This window comes from Myodes glareolus, chromosome 19 (genome assembly GCF_982192425.1).
Source record: "Myodes glareolus chromosome 19, mMyoGla1.1, whole genome shotgun sequence".
Classification (NCBI taxonomy): Eukaryota; Metazoa; Chordata; class Mammalia; order Rodentia; family Cricetidae; genus Myodes; species Myodes glareolus.
The window spans coordinates 12,851,968-12,872,237 of NC_142044.1; the positions used below are offsets into that span (position 1 = coordinate 12,851,968).

At 32.6% G+C, this 20,270-nt stretch overlaps 1 protein-coding gene across 1 annotated transcript in view; it reads right to left on the reverse strand.

Annotated features, from left to right (window-relative positions):
* The window catches only part of Csmd3 (CUB and Sushi multiple domains 3), a 1,053,984-nt gene that overhangs the window by 614,808 nt on the left and 418,906 nt on the right, over positions 1-20,270 (reverse strand). Inside the window, exons 8-9 of the mRNA XM_087898772.1 lie at positions 18,524-18,601; positions 12,125-12,212 (exon numbers count right to left, since the gene is read on the reverse strand). Of these exons, the coding sequence (XP_087754898.1) occupies positions 12,125-12,212; positions 18,524-18,601 (166 nt within the window). The remainder of the gene's footprint in view (positions 1-12,124; positions 12,213-18,523; positions 18,602-20,270) is intronic.

Here is a 20,270-nt window from a genome sequence, read left to right on the forward strand (position 1 = left end):
AAGGAAAAGTACCTGGAGAACAGGTTTAATTCATCTCAGGCTCCATCTGATTAAAATGTGAACTCATTTGAAAATAGACAGGCTAAACTGAGAATATAAAAAATGGGGATTTCTGCTGGATTAGAGCTGCCAAAAAATGTTTCCATAGATTTAGCATTCAAAAACATCAATAACTCCAGAAAATCACTAATTGCATTCGAAGTGTAGCCAGGTCAGAGTCCCTGTAAGAAAGATTTGAGAAGGTTCTGCATAAAGATGTGAAGGTAAGATCTATATTGCAGTAGAGATCGTTGAATGTTAGAGATGCTATGACCATGGGACACTCACCAGGAAATCTATAGGTGTAAATTCGTGCCAGCTCAAGAGAGAAGCTACATGTGCTAAAAGCAGCAGAACAGTAGCAGTCATCTTTTGAACCCTAGATGCTGGACCACGGATCTGTTTAATTTGATGGTTATCATCTCACATTTCACTGCTGCTTCAGTTTGTTCATTCTTTACTATGCTGTCATTATTCCTCATCAAAACAGCAAATTTTATTATGTGCTGCTGAGTAGTAGAGGAGGGTAACTTGTTCTATTTATATATTTATTTAATTCACAGATGCTCACCAATGCTCATATACATCTCAGATTTGACATAGTCATTGGATCTTTTTGCTATATGATGATAAAGTTTTTAAACATTTTAATCTTTAAGAGGAAATAAAATCTCAAACTTTCTTCCAGATATATAATGGAACTCACTATGATTCTTCTATGTACTGTGTTTCCTTCTCCCTTTACTAATTCACCAAATACCAGGTTAGCCAGCATGACCAAGCATACAAACAGAAAAAATAAATCATATTTTCTCTAATTAAGGTATCAGGACAAAAAACAATATCTGGTCAAGCAGAAATAAGTGAATAAATTTTTACTTAATTTTTTATATTTGAAAACTTTAACAAAATTCACAAATATGTTTGAGACCACATTGGTGCCACATCACATAATTGTCATTTTTGTTAAAACTTTCAAGTGTAAAAAAATCAAGTAACAGTTTATTCTCTTTTTGGCTTGGTCTAAAACGTTTGGGGCTGATGCTTGCCACCCATTTCGGGTCTAAATGCTTTTGTGCCAACCCGGGGTCAGGAAAATGTAGCTGAGAGATGTCCACAGCTCAGCATTCCCCTCCCTGATGCAGGGAATGGGTCTGCTAGGGGTGCACAGGCAGGAAAGCATGGAAGAATTCCCCTGTCACATTTTAAGGCCACACAGTGTGCTGCATGACATATTTAGGCTTTACTCAGATTAAAAATGGTTTATATGCTGCATTGTGCAACCCAAACCTGAGGTAATGAGGAAGGCTCCCACCCAATAGTCCCAGAGCTGGAGGTAAACTACCACCACCACATTGAAAGCCTGAGAGAGGCAGAGCAAGCTTTCAGGGCTGCAACCAAGAAAATTACCATTTAAAAAGCGGCCCTGGGGGCTGGAGAGATGGCTCAGAGGTTAAGAGCACTGACTGCTCTTCTGGAGGTCCTGAGTTCAATTCCCAGCAACCACATGGTGGCTCACAACCATCTGTAATGAGATCTGGTGCCCTCTTCTGGCCTGCAGGCATACATGGAGACTGAACACTGTGTACACAATAAATAAATAAATCTTAAAAAAAAAAAAGCGGCCCTGGTCAGAAACTAATTCCAGATACACAATAAGGACAAATCAAATGAATAAAAACGTCTAAATGGGTCACAAGGTTGGGTAAATATATGTATGCTTGGGAGAGAGAGGAAAAAGAGTGTAGACAGTTATATAAAAAAAGGAAATGGTTATAAAACCATAAAACAAAATCTTTAAAGAGGCAAAGTACAGACAGTCAGATAAAAAGAGTAAAGAAAAATAAGCCACATAAAGATATATACAGAGAGTCTGGATTATGTATATTATTGTGTTTTCTTTAATTTTTTTGACTGTGAAGGAACAAAGTACAGAGAGATATTTCACTGTATAAGCTGCTAAGTTAAACCAAGGTATATATGTTTTAATGGTATTGTGACTTCAAAATTTGGGTCTAAAGATTTTTGTTGCTTTGGAAAAGAGGCTCTTCTTTTGCTTTTACAGGGAGGGGATGATAACCTGAAGATTCCTTCCAGACAAACTTGTTTGATGGACCAAGACCCCACAAAAAGTCACTGTGAATACTCCCCAAAATTACTTCACAAAACAAAAAACAAGAAGCATTTTGGAGAGAATTATGCCTAAATTCCAAAGTATTGTTTTTATATGTTTGTTTATATTTAAAGGGGGATATGCTATAGAGATTTGCATTGGTATGGATCGGATCTTTGTTTATTCATATAAATTTTAGGTCAATTTTGTTGTATGTATATTTCTGCTCTTGATTAAAGTATTATGTTTGTGGAGCTCATTTAAAAATGTAATGTATAATTAAGAAATACATTTTAATAGATAGTCATCTACAACAGTCAAACTTGTAACCAAATTAGTTAGGTTTTCTAGATACATAGAGATTTATTTCACTTAGATAGACAGTCTTCAAACCTTGCAAAACCTATGGAATATGGTATTTAAAATGTTTTAACATCTTAGGATTTTTCTCAACAATGAGACACATCTGCTCATGGTAGCACCAATCTATTTCAAGAGGAAATGGACATCAAAGAGGCTCCTTATGGAGTGTGTTAAGCATTTGGGAAAGAAACTGCTCTTGCCTGAATTATTTGACTGGACTTGCAGAACCCACACAGAAATGGCTGCTGAAGGTGCCTAAATGAAGTGAGACAGTTTTGTGGGGCTCCTGCTTCATGAAAGAGTGATCAGAAATTCTGTAGCCCACAGACTAAAGTGACAAACTGTCAATCTATGTGGAACTGTCTTTGAAATTTCCTGCTTCCTGGAAAAGTCTGCCATATACTATGGGCCTGTAGGCTGAAGATGGGTGCCTGTGACATTAGAGAAGAACTTTAGGTTATTTTCCTGTTAATATTATATCCTTCTGGGGTCTTTGATTGAGTTGAAGAAAAGACAGTTGTAGTAAGAGTTTTTCTTTAGTTATAGTAAAATATAAATATGATAGACTATTTTCCTTAATTTGTCAAATGTAATTGAACTAAGTATTGCAACAGTAATTTTTTTTTGGTTGATAACTGTTTTGTTATGAAATCTTGCTATGTCAAAGTTAAAACCTTCCTTTTTTTTAGACTGAAAAGAGGAGGTAAGTGGGAGGTGATGTATGCTGTGAATATGTTTTATTACCATTGGTTAATAAAGAATCTGCTTTTGGCCAATGGCTTAATATTTTATGTTAAAAGGAAAGAGGAGGTCTTTGCCTATTTTTGAAAGAGAACTTATCTCATACCTGGTCACTTCAAATATTTTGTATTAGAACATACTGTTTGAGTTCAGAAAGTTTGCATTAAAATGATGAATCCTGTCCAAAATGGTGTGGGAGTAACCAGTAACTATCTTATTGGATTTAAAGCCTAGTGCATGCATTGCAAACTATCCCTGAAACCGCTAGGTGGCCAAGGACCTGAGATTTAATTGGTCATGGACAGAGCAGAAAACTAAATATTACTGTTAAGCCAAAGCAATAAAATGAATACTAATCACATTCAGAATTTCTCATAGATCAGTGTCTTGTTCATGTATCATCTATCATCAGAGAATATTCCTCTTGCAGCGGATGAGAACAAATACAAAACCTACAACCAGAAAATGTGCAGAGTTCAAGTCTTTGAAACACTAAGTAAGTGTCCTAAATGGGATGTCACCATCAAATTCTTCCCCTCATGGTTCAGGAAACCTTGTGGAATAGAAGACAAAAAGTGTGTAAGAGTCAGTGAGAAATGGAAGCCATGAAGGAAACAAGGTCTTCTGGACATTTCAGGGCTAGCATAATGTGACTCCACAAAGGTTGTTGCAGCATTCACAGAGCTTGCCCCAGTCTAAGAAGATCATGTTCCAGCACTAAGGAGGGAAGCAGACCAAAGATCACACCCCTAACTCAGAAACTGTCTCCAACTGACAATGACTTGTGAAGGAAATACTGCTTTCACCAATGGAGTCCAACTTGGTATACGAAGCACAGTTACTAGCAGACTTCAAGCCCAGCATTACATGGACAATACAAACCATGCTCAATGACATTTTTTGAGGTGTTTTTCTTTTGTATTATCGTCTCATAAAACTCTGTTTGACATTTATTTTTACTTTATAGCTTTTATAGTTTTTTCTTTTAGTTTCTATATTATGATCCCTACCATCACTACCACTACCAAGAGAAAAGAAAGAAAGAAAGAAAGAAAGAAAGAAAGAAAGAAAGGAAGGAAGGAAGGAAGGAAGGAAGGAAGGAAGGAAGGAAGAAAGAAAGAAATTTTCAACACTTAGAGCAAGATAACTTTCTAAAACTTTTGGTCAAAATTCATTCACCTCCCCTTTTACCACTTTAAGAAAACATATGTGTGCTCTGCATTATAAAAATACATATTTATCAACATATATTTAAAAGTGTACTTCCTTAAGGTATCACCATGATTTCTTTGCATATGTCCTCAGATTATTTAGATTAATTTTCTATTATTTTCTGATTTAGAGTTCACAATTTCCTTCTACAAAGAAAAACTTGTGATAACAAAAAGAGTGCCGACAGAGAGTGGTGCTTACTCCAGATGCTCTCTTAAAGAAATGCACGCTATTCATGTCACACTCCTCTCTATTTCCGATGTAATTTATGGATTTCCTTAAGTTATACATTCTCAAAGTCCTATCAGCTTAGACAGCATTAGTGCAGTGACTTTTGATAAATCCATTTAGATTATAATATCTTTAGCTTTATACAATAAAATTTCTCCTGGAGCAAATCTTTATAGGATAATATTGTACAGAAATTCTTGAGCCCTAAGGAATAATAATGTTGTGCTTTCTATTACATCTGTTTTCAGATCCAAATGATAGGGCTTTAAGTATTCCTTAGTAAGAGTCCAGTAAAATATTTCCATCACTATTTCCAAAAATAGTACAAATTATTCATTTCAGTTTTAAAATATAATACTGGAAGATGTAGTGATTTTGGTTTGTCCAATTCACATATAAAGCTTTTCTTAAACATTTAAAAATGGATTGGCCTGGGTAACAAAAATATAATCCAATGGTATGAATCTTCTTTTAGTATATAAATTTTCTGCCTTTTGTTGAAATAAGACATACATGACTAAATAATTTGAGAGTCAAATGACAGAAATGATTATGGTAAATTATGATGTTAGAGATGTAGAAAATACATTTAAAGAACTAAAATAATTTTTAGAGAATAGCAGGATTATCTACTTGGAGAAAGTAGAGTATGCTACATAGAAACTCTGAAGAAAAAATGTCATGTGAAACTAGACAGTTTAAGGAATGGTAACTTCTTTTGCATTTATTGTTTTTAAATACACAGCACAAAACTGAAATGATTTTTTTTTAATTTTATGTAAGGCATGTTTAGCATTCTATATCACAATATGGTGCTAGAAAAGATAATGCCAGAAGACTAGGTTTAGAGTGTCTTAAAGAAGAATTTAAATGCTAAAATGCAAATGTATAAGCAAAGAGAAAAAGCAACAAATTGAAAGCTCTAAGCCCTGGGTTCAAAGCTTGCTTTTGTAATTTCTAAGTGGAAATTCTAGCACTCTAGTTTTCTTAGTAACAAAATAGAACTGTGAAGTGACGTCATTCTGGAGCTTAGAGCATGAGGCATGAGTATGATCCTGCTCTTATGAATTATCTCGACCACGTTTTCTGCTTCTTCTACTCTTCCCAGCCCTGTCCTTCTCACAAAATCAATTTCCCCTCCACTTTTTTTCTACAGGAAAAAAATGCCTCAAAGAGATGACATCCAAACAGAATGAAACAAAATACAGTAAGTCAAGGCAAAAAGCCTTCCTAACAAAGCCAGAATGAAGGTATTTTTTTTATCTGCAATCATTAAGAAAATAATTGTACAATCAGAAGATGATATTGACTGACTGCTGCTTTGTTTTCAATATTTACTAAATGACTTTATGTCACTGTGTTAAATAGCCTATACTTTAAATCAGCTTTTACAGATTAGTAATAGTCTTTTCTCTTTTAATAAAAAAATAAACAAAACTTTAGATACCAAAAGTTCTTAAAGTGAAGGCAAAAGATTGACAGGAAGGGATACTACATTCATCTAGCTCCAAACACCACACATTTCACCTTTAGTGATACATAACGTGTTTTATAAGAAAGACTAGTTCCGATTTTATTTTTCAGTTGAAAATAAATATCCAAAGCTCAGAAGAATTAGAAAAGGCAAAGACTGCAGAGAAACAATTGAGTCAGGACTTAGAAGGTTTTCAGTCCTGGTAGATGTCCTAGGTAAAGACATGGAGGAAAGCGACAGTTCTGAAGATAGACCTTCAAGTGAGGCCGGATAAGGACAGAGACATAGAGAACATGGGAAGGGAAAGAAGTTACTTCTCCTGCAGTCTGACTGAACCCACAGGACAGTGCAACAGTAGAAATTTTGGCACAGTTTGAATAATTGTTGCATAGGCAACTGGCATGGAGTTAATATTACTTTATGTATAGATATTTTATGTTAAAATAGAAATGAGAATGCATGTGGTATGAATGCATATAATCTTGGGTAAAGACTTTTCCTACACCAGACATCTTCTGAGAACCTCAATCCACACCATTTACAGGAACAATATCTCATCTCTCTGTATCCTCTGGCCCAGGCTTTTTTCTATCATCCTTAATCCTGTCAGATGCCCACAGAAAACACACAGTGATCTTACTAAGTCCATAGAAAGCCTTTGAAGAGAATAACTTCAAACCTCAAGAAAATCCTGTATAAGATCATTGTCAACATGACCAGCTCTGATTCAGCCCTCCTTTTCAGATGTCCACATCCGTACTTGCAGGTTTGTCTTCCTTCAGAAAGCATCTCTATTTCCAAAGCCAGTAAAACAACCTACATTTAAGTTCCATTTTTAACCCAACGCTTGTCCATAAACTGACTATTTCTGAAGTTCTATTAGTATCTAAGCTGTGAATCCAGTGTCGACAGGAGTCAAGTTCCCTAAATCTGTAACTGAAGGCCTCTTGCTATGGAGATGGAAAGCACACAGTTCAGAAACCGTGTACTGCCCCTAATGTGAGGAAATCTTGGGGGAGGATAGCTCAAAAATGCAAATATGACAGTTTGACATGTCTCAGGTAAAACAATTTTTAAAGTCATGGGAGGACAAAATAGAGTTGTGAAAGTTGGTTCAGAAAAGATTGAGATTAGTGTATAAAAATAACTGGCGATTATGAAATGATGTTCTGTGGTGATCGTGGAAAGCCCCCAAGTAGCAGCTATTCCTCAGGAAATTTACTAGGAATTGGGGAAAGGACGAGTGCCTCCGGAAGTTTCTATTGTAGATGATTTCTTTGCAATTACTAAAGTAAAATCATGAATATATTAGCATGCTTAGAAAGCCCATTGCAAGATTGGGAGATACGTTTACATTCGAAAGCATGGTGCATTTGCATTATTAGAGTTTTCCAAGCTGACAGACTCTAATATAACCCCAAGAGCAATGCCCACTTTCTGGGGCATCCATCATTGTCTGCGTGATCTAATCAACATGCAAACCTGTAACTAGCAACGTCTTCACTCTCAGAGGGAAGAAAATGGTTGTCTGCCAACATCACTTTTGCATCTTTAAATTTCCCATCTTCCTTACTTTCCTCTGCTTTTGACAAGAAGGTGTCATATAAAGTCTTTTTTGCAGGAATCCGTGAAAAGTAAAGATCCCACTAACTGGGATTTCACAGACGGTAGTAATTTTAAGAGACATTTAAATTTTTAATTTATATTTCAGCATAGACTACTCCGCCAGCTTTTATATTTCTTTGGCAGCCATTCTCTACTTCAAATTCTGCGATGATCCATGGACATTTCAAATTAGAAAAATAGCTTTGACGACTTCAAAACCCAGCTGCCAGGGTCTTACCTTGGAGATCAGAACAGAAATGCTAAGTAGATGAGACCCAGTAATGATGAGAAATCAGAGACAGAGAAGATATACTTAATATTATAATAAAATATAGACAATAATTGAGGAGTGAAGAACCAGGAAGCAACTGATCTAAAAAACAAAAATTTCAGAAGAAAGTCTTTGATTACATGAGAGAGTGAAGTCTAGGACAACACACAAAGGCATTAGGGTGACAGATCTTCTCATAATAGAAAAATCAGAACTGATACAATGAGGCAAACTGTGTAGCATAATTTTCAGGGTACAAATAATCGATCAAGGAACAAATAATGATAAGATTAGAAATCTCTTGAGGCAACTTTGTACACTCAAATTGAGCAATTGTTTAAAAGAAGGCTGTGCACAAGTTTCACTGGTGTAATTTATTAAAGAATATCTGTTGTACCTGCCATTGGGGAGGAAAAATTATAGCAAAGCCTGTTCATCAGGGAGAGGTATGAGAACCTCAAGGGGCAGCAAGTATCTGTAGATACGGGAAGGTTGCCTATGAAGGTGTCCACGGAACAGGAGAGGAAGACTCCTTTTGTTCTTCAAAAAACTCCATTACTTCTTAGTATGGGAAGTTTTTAAATTTGTGACATCCTGCTTTGCAGAGCTTATTGCTGCTCTGGAAGAATTTGAAAACAATGTTTCCGGTTGTGATCAATGTTCACCCCTAGAGAAAGACTATACTATGTGTTAACGAAACAATATGTGCCTACATCTCCCTGTTCAGCCCTGTGTTCTACCTATTAAGGATCAGAGCTGTGGTGTAGCTGCTGCTTTAAGCATTTTGCTTCATTTTTCTACCTGTGCAGTTTGGACACTATTCCTCACACAGATCTGGAAATATTTTCTTCCAATCTTTAGTGTCTATTTTCTTCCAATTAGTATTGTTTTTAAAATGAACTTCAATATAATATTTTATTTGTTGTTGTTTCATAGATCGTGCTTTTATGATTTTTAATTTTTAATCAAAGAATTTAAATATAATTTGGGTAGAGAACACCAGGAAAACTTGTCATGGGATTTTTAAAATTTATGAAGCACATTGCTAGGTCAATCCTGCAACCGGTCTGGCATCTCTAGATGCAGATGGTGATTCATTTCAAAACCACTATTCAATTCTCTCTTGACACAACAAGGGTATAAGGATACTGAATATTTTTAGGGAAGATAATAATGACAAGGGGAAAAAGAGTTATCTGACGATATAACTATCTTAATCTTTTATAGATGTTTTATAACTTTATTAGCTTTTTGCTTATTATTTTGGGGTAATACCACCCATTATAATGAATACAATTTATAGTTTTGAAACAAAGTCTTTATGTCTCTTAGACAAATCTATGCATTCTCAATTGGTGCTTTCTGAAGGACAGAATGCTGTTGTTAAAAATGGCCTTGGGAGATATCCCTATGAAGCCCCCTTAAAGTTTGAGCATATATTTGAGGATTTCTGTGCTTCAGGTCTATGATTCCAATCCATATGCATGAAACAATTACTAGCAATTTGCCAAACACAGTAAATTTTTGCATGCTTTTGAGCAGTCCTTTTTACAGTTGTGCTTGGGTCATTCAGTATTGCTGGATAGAAATCACATAACAAGAAGTCATTATCATCAATCTCCAAAGGGCACTAAAAATTATTCCCTAGGGTAGCATTTTAGCATCATGTTTGCTTTTCCCCCATGATAGTAGATATTTACCATTTTTCTCTCTGCCTCAAATATCACCCTATCCATGCCTTCTTTATATGCACATATTTTGTTTCCTGGCTTTGCTTGATCAAGCATTATCAGAAAATATTAAATATGGAATCATTTGTCTTTACATTACACAGGCTCTCAGTCTTTAATGTATGTGTATCTTTTTCTGAATCCTCTAATAATTTTGACCCAGTTTCATTTCTGTTGCCATAATAAAATATAATGGGTGGTACCTAATGGGAAAAGGACAGTTAAAACTTTGAGGTTATAGTCCACAGCTGCTGGGAAGTCAATACGACAAGAACTTAAACAGCTAGTTAAGTAACATCCACAGTCTAAAACAGAAAGAAATGCACGAATGCATGGTGGACACTCAGCTAGTGTTTGCTATGTTTATAAACTTTAAGTCCTGAAGGTAAGGAATGGTACTGCTCCCTTGCAGCCTGAGCTTTCCCCACATCCAGAATGGCAGTCAAGTCAACCATTCACAGTCCAATGTAGTCTAGACCATTCCTCCACGAGACACTCTCCCAAGATGATGCTAGGTTATGTCAGGATAGCTAATTAATCTTGTAATGTTAATTAGTATCTCTCTCTGCACTTGGATGATATTCATTATAAGCTGATATTCTTTTAATATACTCTCACATACCACTGATCTATTCTGTATAATTCCTTAAATCTTACCATTTATAAAAATAAAATGCCTTGGTTTTTTAGTGATAATGTAATTGCCTCATTACTCCGTTGCTTTGAGCTACTTGATGTCTCAAATATGTGAGCTATCTAAAGTGTCTTTTCACTCTCCTACATGTTTAAATGTATTTTCAAGCTGTCTTTCCAATGGGAAAAAAAACCTCATCAACAATACTCATAGTGTTAAACGAGAGAGATCCTTCTATCCTGAATGTAGACATGTCCCTTCGCACCCATTGCGCAGACATTCTTCTCTTTCTTAGGGTTTGTCTCATTTCAATGGCTGCTCTATAGTCATGATCAGAGAGTTACATGTAGTTTAGTAGTCACCAATAAAGGTTTGTAGTTTTCATTGTGCCACAGATCTCCATATATATAATCTCTGTGGTACCAACTATTTATAATGTGAGAATGTGTATGTGTGTGTGTGTGTGTGTGTGTGTGTGTGTGCAGGTCAAAGGTTATCAGGCATATTACTCTATGTTCTCCTTCTTATTTTATTATTAAATAATTTATGCAATATCTTTTGATCATGTTAATTCTTTCCCACAATTCCACCCAGATCCTTCACACTTCGCTACCAATCCAACTTTATTTTCTCTCTACCTTTACAAAACAAATAAAAACAAAACACAGATACCCAATATATAAAGAAATGTAAATAAAAATAAGCAAAAGATAAGTAAGTCAAAGAGTACCAAAAAAAGTTTACAAAAATACCGTTGAATTCAACTTGTGTTGCAACTAGCCCTAAACATGGGACCTGCCTTGAAATACCTCTCTACCTGATCTTTTGAACCAGGGTCGTCACTGAACCTGAGTTGACTGTTTCTGTCATTCTGGCCACCCAGTGAGTGTTGATATCCTCCTCCTTCTGTCCCCCATCCCTGAGGTTTCAAGCACACTTTGTATCTGAATCTTTATTATACAGGTCCTGACACTTGCGTGCAAGTACATTATCCATAATGGTCATCTCAGCAACCCTTCTAATATTCTTTATACATTAGATTACTCCCCAATATACTTAAAACTTGACTATGTTTATCATAACCTTTTCATTTTCTTGTGACAGAGACAATGAAAATGTTCTACACCAAATTAAGCCCTTAGATTTTCTCCTTATTCTTCTGAATTCTGTGTTACTAAAGATTATAACTTTGTTAGTTATATAGATTATCAGTTTTGAGATTAAGTTACAATCAGTTTTAGTTGTTAGTAAATTTAATTATAGATTAAATTAGACAATATAGTTAAAGATTTGAGTTATATTTTATTTCAAGAAATATAATCAAGTTTTCTCATAATATTTGCTGGCTATTATCACATAGAACACCCAACTGAAAATTCACCATTGTGTATGGGTGGTCTGATTTGCATAATACAGAGGAGGAAGAGAAAAAGACTAAATGATTTATTCAGATTCATAAAACTTTTTAAAGAATTTGGGTGCAAATGGATATCTAAAAATTTTCATTCATTTCAAGACAAAAATTAATCATGTCAACTCCAAGACATCTTGTAATTTTGATGTATTATTTAACTAGTCATTTTAAAACACTGAAATATAATTATCAGTAACATATCTATAGATTTTAACTTACATAATGTGAGTTTACAAAATCCACAGTTCAATATTAGAGTGAAAGAATTAATAAGATAGAAAAAATTTAAAATATTACCTAAAATCTGATCCAATTCTCTTCCCGTTTTCTGGTTCTCCAGGATCTGGACATAAGTTGGAAGCTGTTTTAATACCTCCCTCATTTACTGTAATAGGAGAAAAGAAACAAACAAAAATAGAGAATATATATGGTTAGAAACTCAGTCATTAATAATACTGAAATCCACAGAAATGTACTTTTGAACAATTCTCTGAGTACCTACAGTTAAAATGTCATTTCGGAAAGCAGTGATAAAGATTTATTTCTACTTAACGGCATATCAGAGAATACTTTTTATGGCTATCTTCAAAGATATATACTATTATGTATATTACCACATAAACATTAAATACTTTAATTTTAATAAAATTTACATTTTAAAACACCTCAGCTATCAGTGCTGTTGTTTCCATAAATTATCATCAGTAGAGTGATTAGCTTCTTAGACTATGTCACCTGAGTCACCATTACTTTTAAACTTGTAATTAAAAGCAGAATATCTGTCTATCTATATACCTATCTATCTATCTATCTATCAACATTTGTTACTAACACTTTTGTATAACAAAGAATTTGGGTTTGGGAACAGCAGTATAAAAAATAGTGCTGTAAATTACTGTGATTTATTGTATTTTGATAAGGTAGTAAAACGGAATGATGGATTTAACTTCATGCAATTTCTTTGACGTTTGAATTTAACTCTTTTGCATATTTTCACAGGTTTTAAAGATAATTCCAGTCGATGGTTAGTTAACATTTTTCAGTGAAGCAATTGTGATCATATTGAATAATTAAAATTTATTATATGAAAGTTTATTTATGCCTGTTTGGGTACATATCTACATATGGATGGACAAGTCTATTCATATTGAAACAGGATCTAATTATACAATGCAGACTGGCCTTACAATTATTGTACATCATACTGACCTTAAGCTCATGGTTATCAATTCTAGAATATCTGAATGAAGTTGTTTTATAATATCAACCTTTCAGTGAACTGTGGATATTTTCTACTGTTAATAAACTTCAAGTTCACCTGTCTCCTTTTAAGAAAAGAACAGGGCTCCAAAGAGAAAAAGAACGGAGCCTACAATGGCTCTTGTTTTACATTGTAGAACAGGATCACCTGGGGATCCTTTATGTAGAGTAATGACATCCAATTCTACCCTTCCTGGTCACTGGTTCCTAGACAACATCATTTGTCAACATACTTTGACTGCTTTAATGGAACTACTGGAGTAATTCTCATGTAAAATCAAAACTGACAGTTGCTGGAATTCGGCTTAATTTTTATAGTCCAAATCCATCATTGCTTTTAAACTGATGCATCAGCCAAGCAGAGAGCTCACAGGTGATTTCTCACAGTTGTGTCTACTGTAAAGTCATCATTTTCACAGATAGCTACAAAATGGCATAGCTTCTCAGATCATTCATAAACAACTTTCATAAATACCATGAACAAATTAGTTCTTGCCAACTCTATTACCTGCTCATAGATTCATTTCATGAGGCATTTTTTTATGTCCTTGTTTTTCAAGCTGCTGTTTAATGCCTCTTTAATCTTTCTGAGTGTTTTCTGGGCTGTAGTCTTGGGTAGCTGATTCAATTATAGTGGGCTACTTCTAAGTTGTTGACCCTGAGGTAGTCACTATGTATTTTTTACTGTTTGAAACATTGCCACACTTCTTATAGATTCTGTACATGAATCTTTCATCTGTACAAAGATTCTTAAGAGGACTTCAATGAGCCAGTCTCCAAAGTTTCTGTTGGCATTTATTGCTGCTCAGAAGCAAGCTAATAATGCTTATACTTTTGTGATAATATGATATAGTGTGAGTGTAAAATTATTGGTTAATTTTCTAAAATATATTTTATTATTGTTAATATCTTCAAGGGCTTTAGATCATATACTAAGTAAAATTTATTTCTCCCTAGTCACCAATATGTATATGTTACTGAATACAGATTCATTTGTCAGAATATGATACTGAGAGATGGGTAGAGTTTTCTTAATGTCTCCACACATTTTTTTTCTTTTAAGGTATCAAAACTTTAAAAAAGATTCTAATACAAAATTTAGATTCCTTTTATTTCAAAAAATAATCACATATTCTTACCCTGCTACCCTAAGCCTACTTCTTACATAACTGAAAATATTTTATTTAGATAATGCTTTAAATAATTTTTAAAAAATTGTCAGATATTAAATTGGGGATTTCATTTTCCTTTTATAATCAGTATTTAAGTTTATATCCTTTATAAAATCATAAAACTTTAGTTATTTGAACATATTAGTAAAGGCTAAGTCAATAATTTTTTAATATATAGGCTCTGTTAGTTTCCGTATCAGCACATCCTCATACACTCTTTTCAATGAGTGAGAAATTTCATTGTAATGTCTTTTTTGACTCTTGGAAGGCTTTTCTCTAGAATGATATTAACCTGTCATTTCTAAAACTATGTATAAGGTTACACAGGGTAGCATGATCTAGGATTAACTAGCCCAAAGTGTGATACATAGCACGTTATAATATACAACTTGCTTGTGAGGTCATAGAAGATAAAGAAAGTTTCCCTTTTCAACTCACCCAATAATATTGCATCAAATGCAAAACTGTAGCATTTTATATAAATATAAATTGTATTTATTTACATTATACAATATCAGGAATCATTTTAGACACTGTATATTAATTTGATCCTCCACATAATCTTTCAGTTAACTACCATTATTATAAAAATAACCTCCTGCAGGAACGCAGCCTGATGATGGGTAATTTAAGAAATATATTCAATGATATGTTATTAATATTGTCTAGAAAACTTATAATGACATATCTATTATGTATATTAGTTAAAATTCAAACTATCCCACATTGTATCTTTAAAAAAAGATATACTTTTTGAAATAAAAATTTCAAAGTTTTAAATGACATTTTTGTGTATATATTTATATGCTATTTTATTATTGCAAGTTATAGAAATTTTAGTATTTCCCAGACTTAAATGACAACAAGACCTTCAAATGAAATGAGTATTTATTCAATCAACTGCTTTCAGTGCATAATGCCTTTGAAGCAATTGGCCAACTAAATTTCATTCATCACTTGTAGTCTCCATAGTAACTTGCAGCATGGTATGGACATAAGTATTTTTACAGTAGGATGTTGACTCTTGAGAGAGCATTCATGATGGGAAAACCTTTTAATGCAGAACTTTAAGTATACTTTCATCATTAACACTGTTAATTGAGAATTGCTTTTGCACAAACAGCAGAACAAAGTTTTTAAAAGTTTATTTTTATAATGAAAAAAGTAGTTATTATTTTTGAGTTAAAATGTACTTTAGAAATCTATACATTTTAGTTATTATATATATATATATACACACTCATAAAATGTCCGCTGAACCTCAAAATAGATTTGTTATTGTTAATAGGAGTTTCTTGTCTAAAAATAAAAATAGATAGATTCTGATTTAAATGAACATCCATATGATCTCTTCCTTTTGATTACCTTATTATTTCTATTCTTTATGATTTTTGTTTTATTTTAATTCTAAAAATAAACTGTTTTAGAATTTTTTTCTGATATTAAGCACCAAACTATCGACTATGTTGTGTTATTTTTGAATGGGTGCACTTAATAGCCTTTAAACAATTGCTTCTTGTTTCATTTAGTTTCTTGTGTAAATGATGGGTCCTTGAGGATGGTGACTGAATTTTAACCATCCCTTTATTGTATTATTCTAGCAGAACACAGCAGGGCCACTGTGGAGTAAATGGTTCATGAATGACTGGGAACAGAATTTGATATGGAAAATAAAAGCATAATCATATGGAAGTCTCAATTTCTTTATAACTCTGTTATTTGCCAGAGGACCCTACTGAACAAGTCAACAAGTTACCAAGTGGAGAAATATGAAAATACAACAATTTGTTTATTAACATTTTTATAATACAGTATCCAATATTTCACTTTTCTTAGAAAACCAATGAATTTGGTGATTAGAGAGTCAACCTTTTTCTTTGAAGAAGGAAAATGGATGGGACAATTAAAGGAGAATAATCTTTGACTTGATTCCAATCTTTGACTGTGCCAAACTGAACACTGGAACATAGTGAACACCGAGTTGAGTTATATCAGTTAAACATGCTGGGATGCCAGGGAGGCCAGGTATTTGGTAATTGTGTCTTTTATGCCAGATATGCTGATGTTCAGTGCTGCCCAAACAACTGATTCTTTTCAACTTCAAAAGTTAGAGCTTCAGGTTTTATTTTTAGTCAAAGGATGGATAGTCAATAAGAATACAGGATGTTTAATATTATTTTGGGTTGTAGTGAACAAATGATAACTGCTAAATTTAAGTACTGTCTTAAAAAGAGGAATTAATGATTAAAATCAAATTGATATGCTTTGTGAAAGTCATCAATGAGATAATACAGTTTTCATACATATTTTTCAATATTGGAAAAAAAGATGAAGTAAAATAAAATTTAAGTAATAGTGCATTGCTATTTGGCATCCATATAACTTTTTCCACATATAACATAATTTAACCTATGTAGGGATTATTCATATTAAAAACATAGTACTTCATACACACAGTTTGAATTAAAAGCTTGTTTTAAATTTATGTTGCAATTTATTCATAATTTTTGCTTGTTTTAATCTTTGGCTCAATGCTATTAAAATTAAATACTAACATATCTTCAGGTAAAAGAAACATTGAAAAATTCTAATATGTTTGTATATATGGATCTCTAAAATGATAAAATATTTATTTCATTAATGTGTTATACCAGTAAAAATAACCAATTCTATAGAGCAGATAATACCCTGATATTTATTATAAATAAACTGCATCATCCAGGCCAATTGGAAACTTAAAACATGGGAAGCATGGAGTGACATTTGTACAGACAAAATGAGAAAAAAGTGACTGAGTATGAGGCTTAATATTATCCTTAAAATTTCAAATAAAACACACAGAGAACCAAAGTTTTAGAGAAAAACTATAGTATATTTCATATTTATTTAGATGGACATGTATTTCTCTTGTCATATACCTGTGATCAAGTCAGATACATGGAATTATCAAACCTAATATTTCTTTGCAAACATAGTACACATTTTTTTAAGTTTTGGGAATATGAATTTTCTTTTGAACTACAGCAATAGTTTATATATAAAATTTATTTTAGCATTATGTACTTAAATATTGGTTAACATTCTTAAACAATTAGGTTTTTAACGCAAAATACGTAAAAATTCATAATTTTAAGCTGATTACTTTTAAAGTATCTATAGTATGGCTTCCAAAGTTAGCAGACATCAATTTTGTATTCTCAAATGTAGCTAGTAAAATGTTAAAATTACTTTAAAGTTCATCGAATAATCTAAATTAGTAACATAAAAATGTACAGTAGTATCCTAAAAGTTGGCAAAATAATTCAACTGGTAATTTATTATTTATAAATGCCACTAAAAATATAAGCAAACTATTTATGAAAAACAGTAATGAGTTTTTCTAAAGAATTATTTACAAAGCTGTTTAGGTAGATATTTTTTTGGATTTGAAATAAATTTAATTAAAGTGTGTTTTTTTCAAGAACAAGTAACAATATATGTATATTTAGTAATTACTTCTGGCAACTTTCCATAATTTTTTAGGATTAAGATGTAGGTATTATATACAGTTTTCCTTCAAAGATTATATGTATAATAATAGCGTAGAAAATTTCTAACAATTGCTGTTCTATGTTGTGGCAAGAATGTATAACTCTTTTGAAAACTATTCCTTTTATGTTTACAACAGCATAGATTTTTTTTTTATTGGTGCCTTATTTTAAACAGATAGAGGGCATCAGATGACAAGACCCAGATGTGTGGGGAAAAATTTTTATTTTAGGCCATCTAATGATATTTTCAAATTAGTAAATAAATATAAATAAATTTCTTTAAAAAATATTGTGGGGTTTTTATTTGAATAAGTAATCTAATAATAATAATAATTTTGTAAAGAGAAATTCCTGTTTGAGTTGTTCCTTAAGCAATGTCTGTATTAATTGAGACATATTTAAATAAGCATTGCTAAAAAAAAAAACCTGACGACATAAGTAATTAATTACATTCATCCTCATATACGAAAAATAAAAATTGTTATCACCACACAAAATCACAATATCTTTTCACATATTAATTAAAGTGGAAAAATATGAGGTTTATCAATTATAATTAAACTTGTACATCTTTAAATACAGAAAATATTGGATAACCATCATGCATGTTATACAAGCATTAATGCAGTTATTTGGTCAATGCACAGACACTTAGATATGCACACACAGACACCACAGACACCACAGACTTCATTCTCCCACTAGAGAAGGTAACAAAAAGGAGTTGCACTCACAGAGAGAAAACTTGTTGCTGTTGTCTTTCCCTGGAAACAACTTAAATCCTCTAGATTTAAAATCTATGGCCTTTTTCACTAGTTAAGAAAACAAACAAAAACATGTATCAGGAAATACAGTTTTGAAAATGAAATTCAAGTTAACAAATTTGGTTAGCATGGAATAATGTAAGTTAAAAAAAACTGCTCTCTTAAGCTTCATTGATGGCACTCAGAGGAAACTGAGAAATAAAAATGGTACTAATAACATTAAACACTACAACATTCCAAATACTATATTGATTGTCCACTGTTAACTGCTTGACTTCATTAAGTTTTACTAGATAAATTATACTTGTAAGCAAATGGTGTTGGGTTATCAGAAGAATCAAAATTGTATCATGATCTTTACTATTTTTTAATTGAATTACCAAGAATTTTGAAATGTTATGAAAGTAATAAAACTGGAAGAATTATATTTAATATATCTGGCAATAATTTTCACAAATTATCATGTTTTTTATACTATGATTGAAGCTAGACCAAATTTATCCAAATGTATGAGAATAAATTACAGGTGTTTCATATATTATTGCTGTTTGGTATCTTAAAGTCATTCCGATAATCCTGGTATTAAAGGGTGAAATTTTCTCTTCATAGTGCAAATAGATTATACACCTTAAAATAGATATAACCATGTATGAATACAAAATACATAAATTAAATTAATAGTGTAAAAGAAATGTTTTAAAACCCAGAAATGTCATAAAATATTTTAACGTTAATTTGCATGAAGAGAAATTTTTATCTCTTAATTTAAGGATTGTTACATGTATTTTGGGATTTGCATATGTGTGTGCATATGCATGTGTGCAGATGCCTGTTTATGTATGCACACATGATATAGCATGGGTATGACTGTCAGCAACAAAATCCAGTATTTGTTTTTTGTTTTTGTTTTTTTTTCCATTTCCAAACTAAAGATTTTGGCTATGTGGTTAGGAACTCTACTTAGTAGCCATGCACAATTCAAAAGGTTCTTTTAAACATTACATAATATATTGCACTTGCTATGGATGTTTATAGACTGATTGCTGATATCCAGAAATCTACTAATTTAGACATTGTCTTGTTTTTTATCTCAGGTTTACTTTGAATTTCTTTCTTCTACATCTACTTCTCATGTATTGAGACTATAATCAGGAGCCACCCTGTCAGGCCTTTATTAAAATTGCTTGGCTCCAAGTCAAACAATTATTCATATATTTGTCAATCTTTCATATATATATCTGTTATACGGTGTGGATGAAGATGTCTCCTTCTACATAATTTTCCTCTTAAGTAAGAAGTTAGGCAAAAAAAAAAAAACTCTCAGAGTTGCAATGGTTTCAATCCTTCAACAATGACTCTCATTTATAGAAAAAGATAATTGATCGCTACATCTCATGTGAGGTTTCTGTTTGGTCTACTGTGTCTTCTCTACCTATCCCATGGTGATATAAAAGAGGATTAACTCTATCTACATATCCAGCTACTTCAAGCCAATTGTTCTGACTGGGAAACTTTCTGCTGTCCTAAATTCTGGACTTCCTCCTTCCAAGCACGCATTACAAATAGAACTCATTTCTCTGTATCATATAATTTGATCTTTAAGCATTACAAATGAACTTGGATAATACATTCATCAAATTTAAATTATAAAAGTTTTCCTAAGTAATTCGAAATATATTCAAAGGAACAAAATTGTAGAATATTCTGCAAGTTAAGT